General features: G+C 34.0%; 4 protein-coding genes and 1 pseudogene across 5 annotated transcripts; 2 read left to right on the forward strand and 3 right to left on the reverse strand.

The window, feature by feature from the left end:
* Positions 1-311: 311 nt before the first annotated feature.
* On the forward strand, positions 312-1,271 carry LOC137832771 (uncharacterized). The gene is made up of 3 exons (XM_068641108.2): positions 312-398; positions 724-975; positions 1,052-1,271. The coding sequence occupies exons 1-3, from the start codon at positions 384-386 to the stop codon at positions 1,097-1,099; spliced, it is 315 nt and encodes a 104-aa protein (XP_068497209.2). The 5' UTR covers positions 312-383; the 3' UTR covers positions 1,100-1,271.
* A 5,713-nt stretch (positions 1,272-6,984) lies between these two features.
* On the reverse strand, positions 6,985-12,422 carry LOC150027397 (uncharacterized). The gene is made up of 5 exons (XM_090303962.1): positions 12,034-12,422; positions 11,150-11,928; positions 8,771-9,443; positions 7,321-7,948; positions 6,985-7,059 (listed from the first exon to the last, which is right to left on the reverse strand). The coding sequence occupies exons 1-5, from the start codon at positions 12,420-12,422 to the stop codon at positions 6,985-6,987; spliced, it is 2,544 nt and encodes an 847-aa protein (XP_090160088.1).
* A 1,461-nt stretch (positions 12,423-13,883) lies between these two features.
* On the reverse strand, positions 13,884-15,165 carry LOC137832775 (putative F-box protein At1g32420). The gene is given in 3 exon segments (XM_068641115.2): positions 13,884-14,091; positions 14,093-14,924; positions 14,927-15,165. Coding segments are annotated over 3 exon segments (1,173 nt in total). The 5' UTR covers positions 15,156-15,165; the 3' UTR covers positions 13,884-13,979.
* Positions 15,166-17,748: 2,583 nt separating this feature from the next.
* On the forward strand, positions 17,749-19,130 carry LOC137832774 (putative F-box protein At1g32420; annotated as a pseudogene).
* Positions 19,131-20,108: 978 nt separating this feature from the next.
* Positions 20,109-22,016, reverse strand: LOC137832776 (putative calcium-binding protein CML13). 2 transcript variants are annotated; one of them, XM_068641117.2, is made up of 7 exons: positions 21,878-22,016; positions 21,538-21,661; positions 21,410-21,446; positions 21,302-21,329; positions 20,910-21,062; positions 20,737-20,839; positions 20,109-20,336 (listed from the first exon to the last, which is right to left on the reverse strand). In XM_068641117.2, the coding sequence occupies exons 1-7, from the start codon at positions 21,878-21,880 to the stop codon at positions 20,272-20,274; spliced, it is 513 nt and encodes a 170-aa protein (XP_068497218.1). In that variant the 5' UTR covers positions 21,881-22,016; the 3' UTR covers positions 20,109-20,271. The 2 variants fall into 2 exon arrangements, with proteins under 2 accessions (XP_068497218.1, XP_068497217.1); XM_068641116.2 differs by having other exon boundaries at positions 20,109-20,360.
* Between the last annotated feature and the right edge of the window lie 312 nt (positions 22,017-22,328).

The following is a 22,328-nucleotide window of genomic DNA, read 5'->3' on the forward strand; positions in this document are numbered from 1 at the left end:
CAAAATTAGCTTAACTAATTAGTTAATTTTGCATTTTTAATAGAATAATAGTTTAATTTCGTCATAATTGGACATCATAACGTTGTAAGTTGCATAAATATGTAACAGAAGAGAATAGTGGATGGAGAAGCATGTTTATTTGTCCTACTTTTACTCTAATCACAAGATTTCATATAAAGAAAAAACGTTAATTCCATTCATGCTCTGTTTGAAGGTAGATATTTATAGCACTAAGCATAACAAAAATGTGTATTTTTACCCTAATTTGTGATCCTTGAAATACCCCATTAGTTCAACATCTCCATACCTCTTCACCTTCTATTTTGAAAAGGCGTTTAGCAGTCTTAGCTCAGTTTTGTTGGTCCCTCGCTCTCCATTTAGCCATGGAACAAAAGGAGGTAATGAACTGCATTATATTCATCAATGAATTATTGCATAATCAACTCTTTTCACTAGTTCAATACAGTTATGGGTTTAGTTAAAAAACAAGGTTTGAAAGGTGTTTTTCTCATTCTAAAGTGCTCAAAAGCGTAGCATTGATACCTGTTCACAAACACTTGTCTAAATTTATCGTTATTGTAGGATTCTTATAGAAGTTGTTTAACATTTTTTTTTATAAGGGTTGAACGGTTGTGTTTCTTTTTATTTAATTTATTGTTTGTCGATTAAAAAATATGAAAATAAGAAATCTTTAAGTAATGTTATTATTGTTGTGTTGTGCAGAATACTCCTGTGATGTCTGTGCCTCAATTTGGAGGGTGGGACCAAAGAGCACCAGGAGATACTGACTATTCAATGGTCTTCACCCAAGCTCGTGCAAACAAAAAACATCAGAAAACCAATATAACTGAAATTAAACCTGTAATTGTTGGGAATGAAGGGGTTTTTTCCAATTCCAACCATGGTAGAGCTCATGGTCATGGTCATGGTCGAGGTCATGGTCAAACTCATACTCATGAAGATCCTGGGGTCATGGTGAAGCAATTTTCTCTGTTTCTGTTCATTGCTTTAGATTTGATGGTAGGAGTTTTAACTTTTTATTATGATGCAGGGAAAAAGGAAGATGCTAACCTACATAAATTGTTGTATTAAGCCGTGATGTGCTAAGAAGCATTTTGAAATGAATGGTATGGTATTAAGGAGATGCAATTTATGAGTTGTAATATATGTATGTAGAAGAGACGAGTTCAATATGATCAACAACTTCTGTAATCTAAGTCTGTTACTGTTGTATATTGTACAGTATCTTATTAAACCTATTTCCTCTTAAATTTTTCTAAGAGCTTTTAAGGTTTACGTGAAAATAAGACATACTCTGTTATAACCGATTATATTATGATATAATGGACTGTGCTGTTAATTTTGTATTCATATTCACACATTTTTTTTATCATAATAAATAAAATAATTCTCTTCTCCAATTTCCCTTTCTCTGTTTTCTCTGCTATCAGACGTGCAAGTTTCTTTACCTTTCAGGTAAGGCTAACTCCTCCCCTCTCGTACCATTATCAGAATTTTCCATTTTATTACACATACACATACATAGATACACATACATAGATGTTAAATGCTAACCTTCTTAAGAAAGTCCTTGATATGATTGTGTTCAAGAAAAGAGTGTAGATGGCCTCTAACTTAGAACATTCAAAGTAGTCAAGGATAAGTATACTTTTTACCAATATGTATTAAATGATCTTTCTATAGGGTATTATCTGGTATATATGGAGCAAATCTTAACTCTTCCACTTATCATTACAATTCTGCCTTAATTGAGTAGTTGATGCTGATTTGATTGAGATCCCATAACTCATACTGCTCTTGTTATATGAGATTCATGAATCGGCAACCGAGCCACAAATGACTTATAATCGGACCCGGTTCATGACCTTACAGATTGAAACTAAGGAAGATACGGTGTATGAAGAAGGTAGGTAGCAATTCTATATTATCCTCTTTATTATGCTAGGTTTGTGGTTGAAGTTCAATATCTGGTTTAATTGTTCTGTGGGGGTACTTAGGATGTATTTTTCTTTTGTGCCCTATATATTTGCTTATTAATGCCAGTGCAGATACTTTCTAGGGCTTCTGTAATTTGCTTTTAGTGCAGATAGTTTTCTGATTGGTTTCCGTTAGTGTTGCTTCTGCCTTATGCTGGCATGAAGTCACACACTGAGTTTCAAAAATCTTTTGTTCTTCATTTTGGTTTGGGATTATTTTTTTCTTCTTCACAGCTCAAGACTTCTGCACACTTAGTTTCTTTATTATGTTTTTATAGCAATTCTTTTGTTTAAATTTTGGTAGATAAGGTATTGGAATTTCACATTTCAACAAAGTGATTACCTTTTTTCTTTGTTTGCATGGCTTGTCGGATGCTTAAAAGGGTTTTGAAAGAAGCAGTTCGTGCATTCAGCAGTTCAGCTTGCAGAAGTGATAAAAGGCAGCTACTTGATGGAGAAAGTTCAAAAGTTATCTCTAACTAGTTTGTCCAATTTAGATAATGCAGATGATCAAAGATCTTTATTGACTTAAGAACATCTTATGAATTGAGAAATCCATGCTTGAAGCAGCTAGAAAGCTAGAGTTAGTTAAACAGCAGATAATGAAAACTACAGCAATAATTTGCGACACTAAAATCAGACAACGAAAAACAGAATCAAGTGTTGGAAATGATCCATCATGGTACCAAGAAGACGAGGGAGACCAAACAATTTGGTGAATTAAAGAATGAATTGTCCATGCAAGGGGAGAAAGGATTTATAGTGGTAGGCTTCTAAGTCTTTAGAACACGATTGCATGGTACAAGTAGATCAAATATCAATTGCGGATAAGATCACTCATTATAATAATGGGCTTATATTTAGTTTCATGCATTTTTCTAAGGTTAGGAGGATGTGGTGTCATGCATAGGAGCGTAATAGTGAATAAAAACCGATCTCTCAAGATATAGCGTAAGCATCAAGTACAAAATCTGACCCTCTTCAATTGACTTAAAAGGCCAGATAGTGTTTAATGTTGAAAAAAAAACTAGAAACATATCAGGTACAGAAAGAAGGAGGAAGAAGATTTAGCATAAAAATAATTTGTATAATCAGAAAAGGGAGAACAACAACTTGCCTAAAAGTTAACGGGTTTCTGGCTAAACTGGCCTAGTGGAGATTCACCTTCCTTGGCAAGAACACCCTCTAATTTCTTTGCCTATACAAAGTTTGAGTGAATCAATAATATTTTTTTTTTCTCTGCCTCCAGAAAATACTTCGAAGCTCAAGTCCGTAAGAATATAAAATATAATGGATATAGTGTAAAATGAGTTGGAATCACTCCCGTTGTTGTCATGTGTTGGAGTTGTTCCCCTTGTCTATTCCATTATCCGAACATCTTCTTTCCTTTACATAAGATAATATTCTCCCCTACTCCTTTTATCTAGTTTTGTTTTGAACTATATTCCTAAATTAATTACAATATCTCATATATATGTATATATATATATATATATATATTTAATTTTCATAATTAACGCTCTCTCCTCTTTAGAAGAAACAAATGAGATCTACCTTAACAGTTGAAGCATGATGATGTATCGTGGTAGAGAAAAGTTCAACAGAAGCGACCTGAGAACACACGAGATGAGAGCAGAAACAAGTATCATTGTCTTCTGAATCTGGTTCATGTGGTCTCAGGACGATCCTGTAGAACCCTCTACCATGTCTTTGCTTAGCCTGAAGATGGAAGATAGATGTTTGAATTATGTTTAATGAAAGTAATGAGTTTATTGAATGGGATATATGAAGACGTACTACGCTGCAGTACTCGTCTTAAGAATGAAAGGTACAACCTTGTACTACTAGTTAGAACAAAAATCTACAAGCTGCTTAGTAGTACTACAAAAACTCGTTGCCAACACGTCAATGCAATGCAAAATACAAAGTAGTTGATCGAAAATGCACGTGATCATTTAAAAAAAAAATGTTTCTTGGTAAATGTTTCTTACCGAGGCTGGTTTGTAACAAAGATATATTAAAAAAAAAACATGTTTCAAATATTATCAACTAGGTTGTATTTGAGCCAGGAAGAATATAAATTTTCCTTCCCTGAAGATAATTTAAATGAAATTTGTAGTTTTAATAAAATTTTAAATTTGGTTTTTTTTATTTTATTTTTCTTTATTAAAATTATGATTATGATTTTTGTTCTTGTAAATATAAAAGTCAATTGAATTTCGATCTCATATCTTTACCAGTTTCGACTAGGTTGTACTACTTCTTTTATAAACTAATAATAAATGAGATTTTCAGAAAACTTACATAATAAAAGTAATTTTGTTACATTATTTTATAAATTCAACAAATTAATTATGATGGGTATCTAGATGAATATGTTAAAAGCTACTTATAATAATGATATGAGGGAGTATTATAAACCTTAAATCCTAATTTTACATAGATATGATTAGTAATGGGAGGAGTTGTGCTAACATCATATTGAATTCCTCTTACACCAGATATAACATCTCAAAATCATGAGAAACAGTTAAAGAAACAACCTAAAGCAAGACAAAATTATGTAAAATGACAAACTACGAGTATCTTTTTTCAGTAAATCTTGCATACAAGTTAGAGACCTCTTGCCACAGTATTTTTTTTAATGTCTTGACCACAGATAGCTGCCAATATAATTCCATTAATATGTAATAAAATTATAGTATTATGTAATAAAATCAGTAGAATTAAAAATCAGTGTGTATTAATGTAATTTGGGATATATGTCTTAAGATCAAATAACGAGGTTATTAATTGTCATTTTATACGACTTTTTAAACGAGAATCCTAGATGTTTTGGTTAATTTTCATTGTAAAATATTACTCTGTTAAAAATAATTGTTGATTTTTTAAAAATTTAATTCTTATTCATTTCGTTATGATCATAATTTGGATCTATACTTTAAAACGATATGGGTTCGAACAGTACTACTTCTTTTATAAATAAATAATAATAAGAAAATTTTAAAATAATTACATAATAAAAGTAATTTTGTTACATTGATTTATAAATTCATCAAATTAATAATGATTGGTGTCTGTTATCATGTAAAAGCTACTTAAATTAATGATACGATGGAGTATTATAAATATTCAAATTACATATCCAATTTGAAAAATATAATTAAAAGAAAGAATATTTAAGGAATAAATTATATATGCATAACTCCGATAGAATTTAAATAATTTTTTTTTACTAAACCTACATGGATAATTATTTTGAAAAAATGATTAGTTATTAAAAATTAAGTTGAATTACTCTTTAGTGTCATATTTATTGTAATAAATATATATGAATTACTCGTTAACACGGTTCAATCACAAGAAAGAAGAAATCTGAATAATTAATTTATCGGCGGTAGTCATTTGTTCTTTCCATTCAATAAAAGTGAATAGAGTGTTTTTTTTTGAATGTTAAGAGTAGAACATTTTAGATTAGATAAAGAACAAATTTGAATATTCAAAATAATTTGAAAAACAGTTTATTTGAGAATAGAAGTATTTAAATGAGGGAAAAGAAAAAGAAATTTAATGCAAAAGGTAGCTATATGCACTATGGATCACAAAAGAAGACATGAGTGGAACTAGAATTCCAAAGATGAATATTGGTGTTTGTTTATGTAAATACATCTTTCTCTCTTACTTTATTGAGACACTTTTTAAAAGGCAAAATCGTACAAAACACCAGTCTTCAAAATCGACAATACTTATTATCCCAACTATGCTATATCTCGAACTTAAGTTCAAAATAAAACGATGAAGCAATGTTTTAAACTGAAACAATCATGACATTCTATCATTATTATTAAATTAATTGCGTACAATATCATACAATAACGTACAATAATTGTAAGACCCGGAGGTTAATGAATAGACCTCGGCTCGATCAACCTTAACATTTTTGCGAATGACAATTGGGTCGTCATGGGTGATGACGTGCATGAAGATTTGTACCATCTTGTAATCGTCAACAAGGATGAACCCGAATCCAACGTGCATAACGGTTGGAGTGGGAACCTCTGTCTGATTTGATGGGTGGCGGAGTTAAGGATGTAAATGGCGGTGTTGTTGCAGAGGCAGAGGAAGTCGTTGCAGAAGTTGAAGATCTTGGAGTCAGGAAAAGCAATGTGGGAGAGATGGGATTGGTCGATGAGGTTGTTGTGGGGTCCGACAAGGTAGACGGAGAAGAAGAGAGGTGGCGGTTGGAGGAGAAGAGCAGCGTTGCGGGTAGAGTGTTGTAGCTGCTGTTTGATGAAGAAATGGTTTATTTGTAAGAGATTTAACCACTCTTTCAATATGCATTTGAATCGCATTAGGAATTTCACCGGAACTCTCTTCAAGATGTTGATCACAACGTCCAATGACAGAACCTCCTTCTCTCTTCTCCTCTTCTATTTTCATTCTTCTCCTTTTCCAATACAAACCAATTTTCTCACTACCATTCCTTTTCTGTCACACAGTACACTTTATCTCTCCAAATTATAAACTAATCATGAAGAGAGAAGGAACGTTTGCTCGAGGGTTTCCGTGAATCGTGCAACAAGAAAACTGAACCCTGGATTTTAGGTTTGTAAATCAAAATTGTTTTAGGGTTCATGAATCAAAACCGCTTCTCTGTTTTCTGTTTCGCAAAAACGCACTCTGTTTTTGTTTTGCAATATACACAGTTTTACAACAATCCCCCACATATTGCAAAAGATAAAGAGAAAAGGAAAATAAATTTTTGGGTTCATCTAAGATGTAATGCATCAGATCTGGTATAGCAAGCTATATGAACCAGTCTTAGATTGATGAACGTAACACATAGTGTAGTTGGTATAGCGAGCTATATGAACCAAGACACTTAGTATGTGTTAGAGGTTTATCAGTCACAATACACCCCCACATTACTTGTTGTTATCGCTGTGTTGCGCTACTAGGCCAAGCGCGTGCCCGGTATTCATGAGTGCTATAGAGATCTTGCCAAGATCTCATGCAAGCGGCCCCACTTGACACTCATATAGGTGATTTCATCAAGTGTATGCTGCAAATTATATACCACCCATAAGGGATATGAAAATCATTAAAACTTTGTAAATCGTTAAAACTCTTTTACCTCTGAATTTTAACCACAAAGTTTATCCTCTCGATAATGCAGTATCTAGCACTTTCACACACACCATAGGAATGGACAAAATTGATTTAAAATCAATATTAGTGCTAGCAGAACTAACAAGTGACTTGTTTTTACCCATATGAACCTTATTCATGGGATCTCCAATCACAAAGGTTGGGTTTCCATCACTTGTTTGTTTGCAAGTGGCTTAAGTCTCATTTCCCTCGATGTTTCTAAAATCATTTTTCTCCCTAGGGGTTTTGTCAGAGGATCTGCCAGATTCTGTTCTGACTTGACATAGTCAATAGAAATCGTTCCACTCTTTAACAGCTGTTTCACCAAATTGTGTCTTAATTGTATATGTCTATTCTTTCCATTATAGCTTTTATTTTTAGCTATAGCTATTGCCGATTGGCAATCACAATGCATTGATACAGATGGGGTTGGTTTCATTCCTAAAGGAATGTTTGCTAAGAAATTTTTCAACCACTCAGCTTCACTACCAGCCATTTCTAGAGCAACAAATTCAGATTCCATTGTTGATCTTGCAATAATAGTTTGTCTGGCTGATCTCCATGTAACTGCACCACCCCCAAGTGTAAATACATAACCACTAGTGGATTTTGTCTCATCTGAATCAGAAATCCAGTTAGCATCACTGTACCCTTCTAGCACAGCGGGAAATCCACTATATTCAATGGCATAATCCATTGTACCTCTCAAGTATTTCATGAGTCTCGCAAGTGCTTCCCAATGATCCTGACTAGGACATTGAGTGTATCTACTCAATCTACCTACTGCATAAGCAATATCTGGTCTAGAAAAGCTCATTAAATGCAATAAGCTCCCAATTATCTGGGCATACTGAGTTTGAGAAATAGATTCTCCTCTGTTCTTTTTTAATTTAGAGTTAGCATCATAAAGGGTACTCACTAACTTAAAGTCATAGTAACCAAACTTCTTTAGAAGTTTCTCAGTGTATTTTTCTTGGGATAGTAGTATACTATCTCCCTTCCTTATGATTTTAACTCCTAGAATCACACTTGCTTCACCCATGTCTTTCATCTCAAACTTAGATCCAAGAAACAATTTTGTTTTAAAAACTATATCATTGCATGTACCAAATATTAGCATGTCATCCACATACAAACATGTAATGACATATTCACCATTTTCAGATCTAGAATACACACATTTATCAGCATCATTGGTAGAAAAACCTTCACAAAGTAAAACATTATCAAGTTTTTCATGCCATTGTTTTGGTGCTTGTTTCAAACCATACAAAGATTTTAAAAGTTTGCATACTTTTTCCTTTTGACCTGGAACTACACATCCTTCAGGTTGAGTCATATAAATTTCCTCTTCTAATTCACCATTCAGAAAAGCTGTTTTAACATCCATTTGGTGAATTACTAACTTATGGATAGATGCTAAGGCTAGCAATACACGAATAGAGGAAATCCTAGTAACAGGTGCAAAAGTATCAAAGTAATCTATGTTATGTTTTTGAGTAAACCCTTTAGCAACTAATTTTGCCTTATATTTCTCTATGGATCCATCAGGATGGTACTTCTTCTTAAAGATCCACTTACAACCAATGGGTTTTGCTCCTTTAGGCAGATCTACTAAGGTCCACGTATTATTTTTCTTTATTGAATCAAGCTCAATTTTAATGGCCTTATCCCAATGTTTAGCATCAGGAGCACTAGTAGCTTCTACAAAACTTATTAGATCATTCTCAACTAGATAAGTATAAAAGTCATCTCCAAAAGATGTTTCCTTTCTCTGTCTTTTACTTCTTCTAACATCCTCACTCAAGGTATCACTAACATTATCTATAGGTTGTTCAGATGTACCACTACTCTTTAGAGGAAAGATGTGTTCAAAGAACTCAGCGTTTTTTGTCTCTACTATAGTGTTGCGTTCAATTATATCACTATTAAGAACTAGAAACCTATAGGCAACACTATGTTCTGCATATCCTAAGAACATACAATCAGATATTTTAGAGCCTATTTTCCTTTTCTTAGGATCAGGTAACATCACTTTAGCTAAACTCCCCCACACTCTTAAGTATTTCAAATTAGGTTGATAACCTTTCCATAACTCATAGGGTGTTTTACCAGTTTTCCTATGTGGTATCCTATTTTGTAAAAAACACGCAGTAAGCAGAGATTCACCCCATAAATTATCAGGAGCATTAGAACTAATAAGCATGACATTCATCATTTCTTTAAGAGTCCTATTTTTCCTTTCAGCTACTCCATTAGACTCAGGTGAATATGGTGGGGTTACTTCATGAATAATACCTTCTTTTACACAATAGATATTAAATAAAACATATTCACCATCTCTATCTGATCTAATTCTCTTAATTTTCTTATTAATTTGATTTCCTACTTCCGCTTTATAAGTTAAAAATATGTCAAAAGCTTCATCCTTATGTTTAATTAAATACACTTTGGTGTATCTAGAAAAATCATCTATAAAGGTTACAAAATAATTTTGACCACCTCTAGATATGGTTTGTTTTAAATCAGTGATGAACATATATTTATTCACACTCACTAGCCTTATTCATAGATTATTGGACTATAATAATAAATAAATACATTGTTTTAATTAATATTCTTATAATTGGGTTTATTTGGGCCTTAACTATTATTATTGTTAATTTTGTCTTTTTAGAGTAAATTATCCAAAGGAAACATCTACCTTTGTGAACGGGCCAAATATGCAAAAGTCCAAGTTGCTTCTTGAACCAAAACAGAAAAAATATTCTGAGGAGAAGAAAGAAAAAACAAAAGCTACAAGATTCCAGAAACAGAATTGGAAGCAAATCTTCTGCAAAATAAAAAGAATTATGGAAAGTACAACTGTTTACAAAATCTAAACTGCAATATTTTCCCAAGATCTTTGGAGCAGAAAAGCCTATAAAAGGACACAAGCATCAAGGAGAAAAGAGGGAGCTTCATAGGGTTTTCTTAGTTTATTTTCTTCTTAGTAATTCTTTTGTTTTGCCTCCGCATGGTAGGCTAAAACCTTTTTGGTTGATTCCTTTGTAATTTCCCATTGAGTTTTGAGGTTTTGTTCAATAAAAGTTTCGATTTTTAATTCTCTATAACAGTTGTTTTTCTTGTCTAATCTTCTGGAAAACTAGTTTTTGTGAGAGGTTGTACTTGAACGCATGATTGAGAGTCTTCCTTATCTTAAACTTTGGTTTCTTAGTTAGTTCGCATTGTTCTAATTAATTTCTTGGGCGCATGATTCAAGGGAGAGGAGGTAAGCATTCCCATGGAGTATACGCATGGAACAAAGTGGGTATTGATTAAACCAGTAGACGCATGCTTTACTGGTGAGTTTCAGTTGAATCAGATCGGCGCATGTTCAATCTGGTTTAGCTCTATTGGAGGATTGAGAAAAGATTAATCTTTAGAGAACCTGTGAAGAATTCAATGGTGGAAGAACTTGGGATCAATCGCTTTTTATTTGTTATTTTAATTTTTTTTATATTTTCTGCACAACTATCTCAAACCCCCTTTTTATCTTTATTGTTATTGCTAACTTTTATTGTCTGCAGATAGATTTTAAACCCTGATCAACTGATTTTACTATTGGATTCGTTGGGAGACGACTTGGGGACATTTGTCCACAATTATACTATCATCTCTCTAGTGTTAGACAAGTCTACGCTAGAATCATATTAATTTGACAGCAAAACGACAGCTATCAATCAGCAAGGTCGGTATGAATTAAACCAAGAATTTCAGTTTGACGTTCTACAGAGTGACATGTTTTCTTCGTTATTTTAGATTCTACGCATACATCACATTTACTACTTTGTTTGTCATGCATGTTGATTAATCCTAGTCGTTGCAAATTTATAACATACGAAGAATTCACATGTCCTAATCTAGCATGCCATATATCATACGAGTCAACAATATAAGTAGAAGATTTAGATTCATTCATAATTTCATAAATGTTTAATACAAAAAGGCCTTGATCACAATACCCTTTCCCAAAAAAACATTGTTTTTTGTCATAACAATCTTGTCAGATTCAAATGACACTTTAACCCCAACTTTGCTTAATAATGCCACAGAGACCAAATTAACTCTAATTGATGGCACATGTAGCACATCATTCAAAGCTAGAGTTTTACCAGATGTGAGCTTCAGAAGAACTTTTCCTTTTCCTAAGACAGGAGTTGTCCTGGAGTCACCGAGATATACTTGTTCTTCTCCATCCCCCACACTTGTGTAGGAGGTGAACACATTTCTGTTTGCACAGATGTGTCTGGTAGCCCCAGAGTCTACCACCCATTTGCTCACATTTGTCACAAGGTTTACTTGTGAAACGACTGTCACAATAGTATCTTCCCCTTCGATTAGATTTGCCTTAGGAGGATAGTCGTTTTTAGCCCCATGTCTGCACTGAGGTGCATGATGGCTTGGCTTTCCACAGACAAAGCAATTACCTTTTTTCTTGAAAGTGGGGTTAGTTCCACTGGGATGAGAGAATTTGTTATTAGGTTTCTTTTTGTGATCAAATTTTTTCTCGTACCTTTTTGGAGCTGGTTTGTCTTCTATCACGTTTGCTTTGGCAGACAAAGCTTTGGCCTTTGCAGCAGCGCACTCCTTCCTGTTTGTGTCTTCGATGATGATGTGGGTGATCAAATCTGATAGAGACATCTGTTTCTGTCTGTGCTTCAGTTGTTGTTTGTAATCCGTCCAAGACTGCGGAAGCTTTTCAATCAAGAGTTCGGACACGAATTCATCTGACAATTTTATGCTTTCAGTTTTGATATCTTCAATCAGCTTGTGATATTCGTTTATTTGGATTTTGATGTCTTTGCCTTCGATCATCTCCCAACGGTAGTATTTTGCAATTACGAACCTTTGTCTGACGATGTCTTCGGCAGTATATTTGAGGATAAGAGAATCCCAAATATCTTTCGCATTCTTATAAGAAGCATAAACATCGAACAGATCGTTAGATAACACACTGAGTAAAGTGTGACGGCATACCTTATTCGCATGGATCCAGTCGTCAACTTGTTTCGCAGCCGTGGTTGAGTCGGGTTTGGCAGTTGTAAGTGCATGAGCAACTCCGTACATGTCCAATAGGGTGGACACGCGTTCTTGCCAACGTCGGAAGTTCTGACTGGTGAAGACTTCAATTTTGGAGACGTCCGAAAATGGTTTCGCAAAAATGGTTTGCGTTGCAGAAGCAACATTTGATGTTCCCGTAGCGGTGTTGTCGTTGTTGTTCGAATTTTCAGCCATAAGTCCTTACGATTGTAGTTAAATGGGCTTTAAAACGAAAAAAAATAGTTTCCCGAGGCGTGAGTAATCACTGTCCGTAAGGATTTATCCGCGGTGTATTCCACAAGTCCCCCAGGATACAACAGGAACTTCCCGGTAATTTCCAAGGATCAGAACTAACAAGTTTCTCTTTGAAAAAGTAATATCAAATAGAACCCAGAAATATTATAATATTAAAATAAAGAGGAGAGAGAAAGTGAAAAATGGAAATTGGGGAAAGGAAGAAGATGGTGATCGGAGGAAGAAGATGAAGAGGTGTGTGAGAGATATGCGATTTCTGAATGAGGGAAACCCTTGCTTATATATGGAAAATGGTCGCAGCCCAAACGGCCACAACCCACATTCCAGCAGTCATCTGCGACACTACTCCAGGTCTCGGCTACACAACCTCCCACGAAGAACGGATTCTTCGAAGGTCCGAGTCTCACGCTTTGCCCTTGCACAGATCGTGAGTGAAGAGAGAAGGAACGTTTGCTCGAGGGTTTCCGTGAATCGTGCAACAAGGAAACTGAACCCTGGATTTTATGTTTGTAAATCAAAACTGTTTTAGGGTTCATGAATCAAAACCGCTTCTCTGTTTTCTGTTTCGCAAAAACGCACTCTGTTTTTGTTTTGCAATATACACAGTTTTACAACAGTTAATAGAACCTCTTTACATGTATATATGATGATGGGTTGTGAAGTTAAATGGTGAAGAAAGTGCAGAAAAGGAAAGGGTAGAGAGAGAATTTGTTTGAATTGGAGAATGAGAAGAATGGAAGTGGGAAAGAGAGAAGGAGGTTCTACCATTATACGATACGATGAACGCTGAAGAGAGTTCCTATAAAATATCTAATATTATTCAAATGTATCTTTCCATCCATCTTCGCCCTCTCAACCCTACAACAAACCATGTGCTTGTGATTTGCTTCACCATTGACACTACACGGAAATGTGAATCTATATATTATATAATTATAAATTATATAAATTGACATTAAAATTTAAGTGTACAAGTATGTTCTAATTTTTTTAGTAGAAAGATGTTTCTCATGATTAATTTATAACTTATAACTTATTAATACTAAACACTTTTTCAATTTACTTTTAATATTCAAATTTTGCTCTTTATTTAATGTAACCTGTTCTATTCTTAACATTAAAAACACACACATTATTATTAGAATTTACTAAAAGTTATTAGAAATTGAACAATTAAAACTTATAGTGCACAATATCATATTTCATGAGTTAAAACTTATAATCATTCACTCAAAGCATATCCAATAGAAATTAGTTGTGGTTATTATCCTCTTTTTGTGTCGAAGTTGATATATGTAGGTCCTTCTTGGATTTCAGTTTTCATCTCAATGGATGGCTCAGAAATTGAATACCGAATGCATGAAAGAACCAAGGTGTACGGGGTCGAAGGAGGATTAATGCTGTCATCCATGAACGGGATTTCTTCTTAAATCAATCTACTCCCTTGTTTTTTATTTTAGAAAGAGGTGAATAAACATGAGGAACCATAGCAATGTTTCAAACTGGAATAAGACTTTCAATATAGGTGAAGGGCACATAACAAAACTCATCTCTATCAGGTTGCAGTTGCTTCAGTATCTTACTCACAGGATTGAAAAGACCAATAACAACCAATAACAGAATCCCCTCCATTCTCTACCTTCAACCGTTCCCGGCACACAATTTCATCTTTCCAAAGGCTTAAAGGATACACAAGGCCGGAAAATGGCCCCACACTGTACATCTTCACCCAACTCTCTCCACCACCATCACGTCTATCATCATCATAATCGCAATTAAAATCTTTCAACACCCACAAATCAAATGAACAAGACACGAAGTTCCTAGCAATGCAGTTGCAAAACATGGCCAGTTCATCGTTGCAAACCACAAGCTCGTAGTTGTTGAAGGTAGGAGAGGGCGAAGATGGCATCTGAGGACCAATCATCAGTGTAAACAATTCCCTTCCAATGTCAAATGAAACCACAAATTCATAATGGGTGGAACTGAAAGTCCTAGAGGCAAGCCAAAATATAGTTCCAGTGATGGCTACTGATCTAGAGACAAGACCCAAATTATGCAACTTGACGGCGTTAATTTCCCTCCACGAGCCGGAGGTTAACGAATATACCTCGGCTCGATCAACCTTAGGTTGTTTGAAGATGACGCACATGGAGATTCGCACGATCTTGTAATCATCGGTAAGGGAACTGAACCCGAATCCAACGTCGTGGAAGGGCATAACGGTTGGGGTGGGAACCGGTCTGATTTGATGGGTGGCGGGGTTGAGGATGGAGAGGACGGTGTTGTTGCGGAGGCAAAGGAGGCCGTTGCAGGAATCGAGGATCTTGACGTCGAGCAAAGCGATGTGGGAGAGATGAGATTGGTGGATGAGGTTGTTGTGGGGTCCGACGAGGCAGACGGAGAAGGAGATAGGTGGCGGTTGGCGGTGGATGCGTTGGAGTGTTGCAGCTGCTGTTTGATGAAGTAAGGGTTTGTTGGTAGATTTAACCACTCTTTAAATCGCATTAGTGATTTCACTGGAACTCTCTTCAAAATATTCATCACAATATCCAATGGCACAACCTCCTTCTCTCTCTTTCTCTCTTCCATTTCCATTTTCATTCTTCTCCTTTTTCTTTTTCTCCTTTTCCTTCCCCTCCTCCAATTCAAACCAATTTTCTCACTACCCATTCCTTTTCTATACTTTCTTCACCATGTAACTTCAAAACCCATCATGGTATATATAATAGGAGGTTTGGATAACCATCAGAGTATACTATGAATTTAGATATAAATATATATTATAAAAAATAAATTTATAATTAAATGATATAAAATATATTAAAATAATAATATTAGAGTTGTAACTTGATTTTATAAAAAAATATAGATTGTCACTCGACCATATATACAACATGTAAAATATTATAAATTATTATTTAGATAAGTTTATTATTTCTATGACATTTTATTTAAAAATGTTCTCGCCGATTTACAATCAATCAGAATTTAAATGAGTTTTTAGTGGTCTTCCTTTAAATTCAATGACAATCCGACACTTCTTCATTCAAATCGGTAAGAAAAAAAAATGTGTATATAGTGAATTTAATAATAAAATTTGAGTTGGAATTCTTGCTGGTGATTTCTATTTATAATTGTTATGAAGGAGTATATAACTGTTATTTATTGTTTTTGGTTTAGAGAGTGGGATGGTGCTTGATTAGGGATCTACAATCACGGCCCACAAATGTGAAGGATAATTTTTTCTATGCTGAATACTGAGCTCAAGGAAGGAAAACGCAAGAAGAAACCAGTTTGTAAGGTTAGGGGATGTTGTCAAATGGGTTTTAGCATCTTTTGCTGCATAATATTTCCTACATATTTTGCAGAAACCATGCAGTAAAAATAGCAAAAATAGTAAAAATAACCTTTTTCTGTTTTAGGTTGATATTGTTGTTCTGTTTTGAATTTATCTTTAGTATAAGAGTTGTAACATTCTTGGAATGTTCTTTTTTATTTTATTTTATTTTTTGTTGATAAAAAAATAAGCATCCGTGGGTTTGTATCATTGATTATGGTTCCTCAAGACATTCATTAGTGTGTATTATGGTAACTTTTCATAAAATCTAAATATCATGTATATAAATCAGAGTATTCTATAATATAATAGTAACATTTATGTAACATAATAAGGGATATTGAGTAAGTAAATTAAAGCATTCAAAGAGTTTTGAATATTGCATATTAAAATCACGTGCATTAATAAGATTTATTCTCATAATATATTTATCTAAATTAATATTATTATACTGACATAATTATGTGGGGATAATAATAGTCCCAAAAATCATGGTGACCTTGGTCTTAAGTCACTTGGCGGGTCGGACTAATTGGTATATGACTAACCAAAACCCGAAACGGTACAGAGTCCCCAGCCTTGAGACGAGTGAGTGAGGTGAAAAGGCTTGTTAAAAACATTTGCAGCTAAGTATGACCGTTCAATACATTTATCTTGAAGAGTAGTATAAGTTTTTAAGTAAGAAATGTCAAAGTTAAAATCAAACTAGAGCTTATAATTTTATCAAATAACTTCCCTGCCAGAGAAATTGAAACTTGAGTTCACGTCCCCTCCACTCTCAGATCTTCTAGCCTAGGGTACTATTAAAAGTTAAAGTTAGTTTCTCTTACATGAAATTCTTATTCGAATGGAAATTCTACCTCGGGAATCACTCTAAAATTTAAGAACCTAGAACAAGTTATCAAAACATTACCAAATTTTAGTATGAGCTTAATTAAGCTGGGCTGAGAGAAACACTTTTCTCAACTGATTGATGACTAAATCATAAAAAAAATAGAGAATAATAGATCTTTAGAGTAAAAATGAATTTAATGAGGTGGGGAGATTGTCCCGGATCTTATACACAATAGTATATATGTGATATGGACCGGAATGATACTACTTCTTTTATAGATTAATAATAATAAGATAATTTTAGAAAACTTTTTTATAGATTAATAATAATAAGATAATTTTAGAAAACTTGCATAATAAAAGTAATTTTGTTACATTAATTCATAAATTCATCATGGTGTCTTTGTAATTATGATAAAAGCTACTTATATTAATGACGAGGGAGAATTATAAAGATTCAAATTACATATGCAATTTGAAAAATATAATTAAAAGAAAAAATATTTAAAGTATAAATGATATATGCATATCCGGATCGAATAGAATTTAAGCAATATACAATAAAAAGAACAAAATTATTAAACTTACATGCGTAATTAATTTGAGAAAATGGATTAGTTATTTAAAAACAACTCGACGTAATCTTTACTGTCATATCTACTATAAAAAAAAATATGAATATGAATAATTAATTTAGAGTTTATGTTGTATCGTTATAATCCTAACTCTTCGAAATCTTCCCATCATTTAAATTACTTTTTTTCAAAATCTTAAAATATTCAATAGTTTTGTAGAAAAACATTATCTTATTTTGATATTCGATCGAATGAACATAAGAATTAATAAAAACTTATGAAAGAATCTATTCAACTAGTATTATAATTGTTAACTCTTTATTTACTTAATGATAAGTATATCTAATATATGATGATGGATTGTGAAGTTAGATGAAGAAATAAAAATGATAGTTTTACAATTGTTGGAGTGGTATATAATTATGATGTAATGTATTTAAAAATAAATATATATAATAAAAAATATATTTATAATTAAATAGTATAAAAAAATATTAAGGAAAGGATAGGGAGAAAATTGGTTTGGATTGGAGAATGAGAAGAACAGGAATGAGAGAAGAAAAGAGAGAGAAGGAGGTTCTGCCATTGGACGCTCTGATAAACATTCTGAAGAGAGTTCCGGTGAAATCCCTAATCCGATTCAGATGCGTCTCAAAAGAGTGGTTAAATCTCTTACAAACAAACATTAAATCCCTAATCCGATTCAGATGCGTCTCAAAAGAGTGGTTAAATCTCTTACAAACAAACATTTTCTTCACCAAACAGCAGCTGCAGCACTCCACCTGCAACGCCGTCCTTCTCCTCCAACGCATCCACCGCCAACCATCACCTCTCTTCTTCTCGGTCTGTCTCTTCGGATCCCATTACAACCTCATCCACCAATCCCATGTCTTCCACGCTTTCCCTGACGCCAAGATCCTCGACTCCTGCAACGGCCTCCTCTGCCTCCGCAACAACACCGTCTTCTCCATCATCAACCCCGCCACCCGTCAAATCAGACAGGTTCCTACCACAACACTTTTGCCCTTCCATTACGTTGGATTCGGTTCAGTCCTCTCGCCGACGATTACAAGATCGTCCGAATCTCCACGTGCGTCTCCGCCTATGACGACCAGGTTGTTGTTCTCGACAACATTAGGGTTAATCGAGCCGAGGTCTATTCGTTAACCTCCGGTTCCTGGAGGGAAATCGACGCCGCCAAGTTGCAACCTTTGTGTCCTGTATCTAGTTCCGTGACTATTACTGAAACTATATTTTGGCTTGCCTCTATGACTTCTGCTTCTGATACTGATTCTGAATTTGTGCTTTCATTTGACGTTGGAAGGGAATGGTTTACGCTGGTGAATGGTCCTCCCATTCCCTCCTCGCCCTCTCATCCATACAGCAATAACGTGCTTGCTGTCTACAACGATGAACTTGCCATGTTTCGTAACTACATTGTTGGGAACTTCGAGTCTTGTTCTTTTGATTTGTGGGTGTTGAAAGATTTTAGTGGTGATTATGATAATGATAGATGCGATGGTGGTGGAGAGAGTTGGGTAAAGATGTACCGTGTGGGGCCATTTTCCAGGATTATGTATCCTTTAAGTATTTGGAAAGATGAAATTGTGTGCCGGGAAGAGCTGTGTGCACAGGAGAATGATTTCAGAGGAGTGCAAACTGCTCTTTCTCTGTTCAATCCTGTGAGTAAGGAACTGAAGAAACTGCCTGCTCATAGAGATGAGCTTTGTTATGTGCCTTTCACCTACGCTGAGAGTCTTGTTCCAGTTTGAAATTGACACTAATATTCATCTTTGCTTAATGCTACTTCCATAGTTTTTTTTTAACAATTTTTTTTTTATGACTGGTTCATGATTCCTTTTCTATTTTTATAATCATGCAATAAATTTGAGTTTTTAATTTTTTTTTTTTAAAGATTTAAAATTAAATTTTCATAAATCCAATACTTTTTGTATGGTACAATTTACGGACCGATACATATTCTACGTGTATTCTGTTGGTGTTCGTTACATATTCCACGTGTATTCTACTAATGTTGGTGTTCGTGTGTCCTACTAGTTTCGGCGTTCAAGATAATACTATTTTTTCAATTTACTTTTAATATTCAAATTTATTCTTTATATAATCTTACGTACATATTGTAAAAGTATCATTTCTCTTAACATTAAAAAGACACACTATTAACTTTTATTCCATGAAAAGTGAAAGGCATCGTCAATAAAAATTACTATAAAAGTTATTAGAAATTGAACAATTAAAACTTATACTACACAATATCATATTTCATGAGCTAAAACTTATAATCATTCACTCAAAGCATATCCAATAGAAATTAGTTGTGGTTATTATCCTCTTTTTGTGTCGAAGTTGATATATGTAGGTCCTTCTTGAATTTCAGTTTTCATCTCAATGGATGGCTCTGAAATTGAATACCGAATGCATGAAGGAACCAAGGTGAACGGGGTCGAAGGAGGATTAATGCCTGTCATCCATGAACGGGATTTCTTCTTAAATCAATCCACTCCCTTGTTTTAAATACAAAAATATAAAGGGTTCGCAAATTATATAGCCTTTAATTTTATTACGCCAAAAAAATGTAACTTGCTAAAATATTATTTTAGAAAGAGGTGAATACACCTGAGGAACCCCTTTGATTTATTTTTGATTTAATGCATCTGTAAACCCTTTAAACGCAGTTGAGCAGCATTTTGATATAGGCACTGTATGTGCTATATTTGCTAAATTATAAAATAAAAAATTGAAAAAAAAAATATATATATATAACAATTGTTGTCCTTTTGTGGGTGGTAGAAAACGCTTATGCCCATTGTGACTATTTTGGTACACGAGTGAAATTAATCAGAACAAACCGAGATATGAGCGTACATCAATGTTATTCATAGGCAATACACAACCATAGCATTGGAATCATTCATACAAATTGTACAATATATATCTTCGTTAATCCATTTTTAACTTTCCCATACAAGTGCAGCAAACAAAGCAAACAAAGCAAACAACTACCCCCACATAGATATGATTAGTGATGGAAGCGAGTTCTGGTCATCATCGTGATGAATTCCTCTGGACTAACCTCTCGATCGTCTGCACGTTTTAAGGAAAAGAAAACTGATCTAACATCTCAAAATCATGAGAAGCAGTTACAGAGACAAGGGTAAAGCAAGACAAAATTATGTAAAATGACAAACTACGAGTATCTTTTTTCAGTAAATCTTGCATACAAGTTAGAGACCTCTTGCCATCATAAATAATTCCAGTGTAATTTTTTTTTTGCCACGGTATTTTTTAATGACTTGAGCACAGATAGCTGTAAATTAGAAGATCAAAGTAATGATAATACTATTTCATATACACAACATTATGTCAGCATAATCTAAAACTCACGCATGCACACCCAGTTAACCATAGAATACAAATCCACAATATGACAAGTAAAAGTTTTCATGTAAATTAGATTAACCAGGATATGATTGGGATAACTTACTATCTTGGTCTGCTTCATCAACCATCTCCTGAATCTCTCTGTCAGTGAAATTTTGACCTAGCTCTTTTGCAATGCGCTTGATGTCTGATGCAGATATCTTTCCCTGAATAGACCACGATTGATGAGAATAAAGATGTATAAATTAGGTATAACATTGCAGTGCAGAAATTTACATTTTTATCATGATCAATAATATGGAAAGCTTTCATGAGCTCCTCCTTAGTATCCCTTTCTCCTATTTTGGCTGTCATCATGTACTCAAATTCGTCATAATCAATCGCTCCACTTCCATCCTTATCTACATCTGCTATCATTTGATTAATTTGCTGAAACGACACAGCAGGTTATCTATCAGAAATGCAAACAAAACTCTACCAGAGCATATCAGCAAATAAATGATATGCTAACTTTTGGATTTCATTACAGCAAATTGACTCCCTAACACTGAATAAAAAAACAGATGGTTCCCTTCCTCGTGACAATCGAGGATTCTCAGATGAAATAAAACAAAACTTGCAAAAATACAATTCAATCAGAAAAAAATTGAATGGTTACTGTATAATACCTCTTCAGTCATCTCAAATCCAAGAGCCCTGTCAAGATAAGATGTCATTCGCAACAACACAGCCAAATAATAGGACAATCATTTTAAGACTATGAAGAACAACAATACCTCATGGCAACATTCAGCTCCTTGGCGTCAATAGTACCTAAAAATCATCAAAGTAATAGCATTAATAAAAAAAAAATTATGGGACCACAGTGTTATTTTGATGCGAAGCTAAAGTGCAGATACAAAACCTGAGCCATCAGTATCAAATAATTCAAAGGCTTCCCTAATTTCCTGCTTCTTCTGCGTTGTCAAATGATGGCGTCCTTTTGGTTTACTGTTGTACCTCCTGGATTCCCCTCTATATAAAGATGACTGATACGGGAATTGCACAAGTTAATGGTTCATTCATAAAAAAAAAATTCAAAAAAACATTTTTGTTATGAACCCTAGATTTGATACAAGAAACAAAGAGAAACTACTGATTTAAGCGTATAATATATGTAAGGGAGAAAAATTGTAAGAGAAATAGTAAAAGAAATGATGAATGATGCACTGTATATTGGTTTGAGTAAAGATCGGAGATGGTACCATGGTTGCCTGAGATAATTGAAATGGCGTCGCAGAATCTCCCTTTCCCCGTTTTTTGATAATTCAACAACGTTTCCTCTGCACTTCGGGATTCAATAAACACACGGTTAGACAGACTACACGCTGAAGACTGCTTCTTCCTGCACCTCCATAGTTTTGTTTTCCACCCCCATACTAAAAGTGAAAAGACTTTTTTGTCTTTTTTGTGTCGCCCCATACATCACTCGAAAAATGTTGGAACTGTTCTTTAGATTTATAAAGTTCATGAGTTCTTTTGAATTTGAGATATGTGTATGGATTATGTAATTATGTAATCTGGATATATTCTGGATGTTAATTTCATATTCATAAAAGATTTATAGAATATGTAATCTGGAAGCTAATTAAACATTTGAAAAAAGACTTTCAGATGTGGAAGCTAATATCATATCTAAAAAAGACTTCTAGATTA

Source organism: Phaseolus vulgaris, chromosome 6, assembly GCF_051622355.1.
Source record: "Phaseolus vulgaris cultivar YP4 chromosome 6, ASM5162235v1, whole genome shotgun sequence".
Classification (NCBI taxonomy): domain Eukaryota; kingdom Viridiplantae; phylum Streptophyta; class Magnoliopsida; order Fabales; family Fabaceae; genus Phaseolus; species Phaseolus vulgaris.

What these genes read in the sequence shown, in the direction of transcription:
- LOC137832771 (XM_068641108.2), top strand. An exon ending in ATGAAGATCCTGGGGTCATG is followed by an intron (nt 976 to 1,051) that starts GTGAAGCAATTT and finishes ATTATGATGCAG; the next exon opens with GGAAAAAGGAAGATGCTAAC.
- LOC150027397 (XM_090303962.1), bottom strand. Translation starts at nt 12,422, where the DNA reads ATGGCTGAAAATTCGAACAACAACGACAACACCGCTACGGGAACATCA. An exon ending in GAAGACATCGTCAGACAAAG is followed by an intron (nt 11,929 to 12,033) that starts GTTCGTAATTGC and finishes CAAAACTGAAAG; the next exon opens with CATAAAATTGTCAGATGAAT. An exon ending in CAATGTTTTTTTGGGAAAGG is followed by an intron (nt 9,444 to 11,149) that starts GTATTGTGATCA and finishes GTGTAAAAGAAG; the next exon opens with GTATTATTCATGAAGTAACC.
- LOC137832776 (XM_068641116.2), bottom strand. An exon ending in ATTTGATACTGATGGCTCAG is followed by an intron (nt 21,447 to 21,537) that starts GTTTTGTATCTG and finishes GATGATTTTTAG; the next exon opens with GTACTATTGACGCCAAGGAG. An exon ending in TGATGAAGCAGACCAAGATA is followed by an intron (nt 20,361 to 20,736) that starts GTAAGTTATCCC and finishes ATGTTAGATCAG; the next exon opens with TTTTCTTTTCCTTAAAACGT.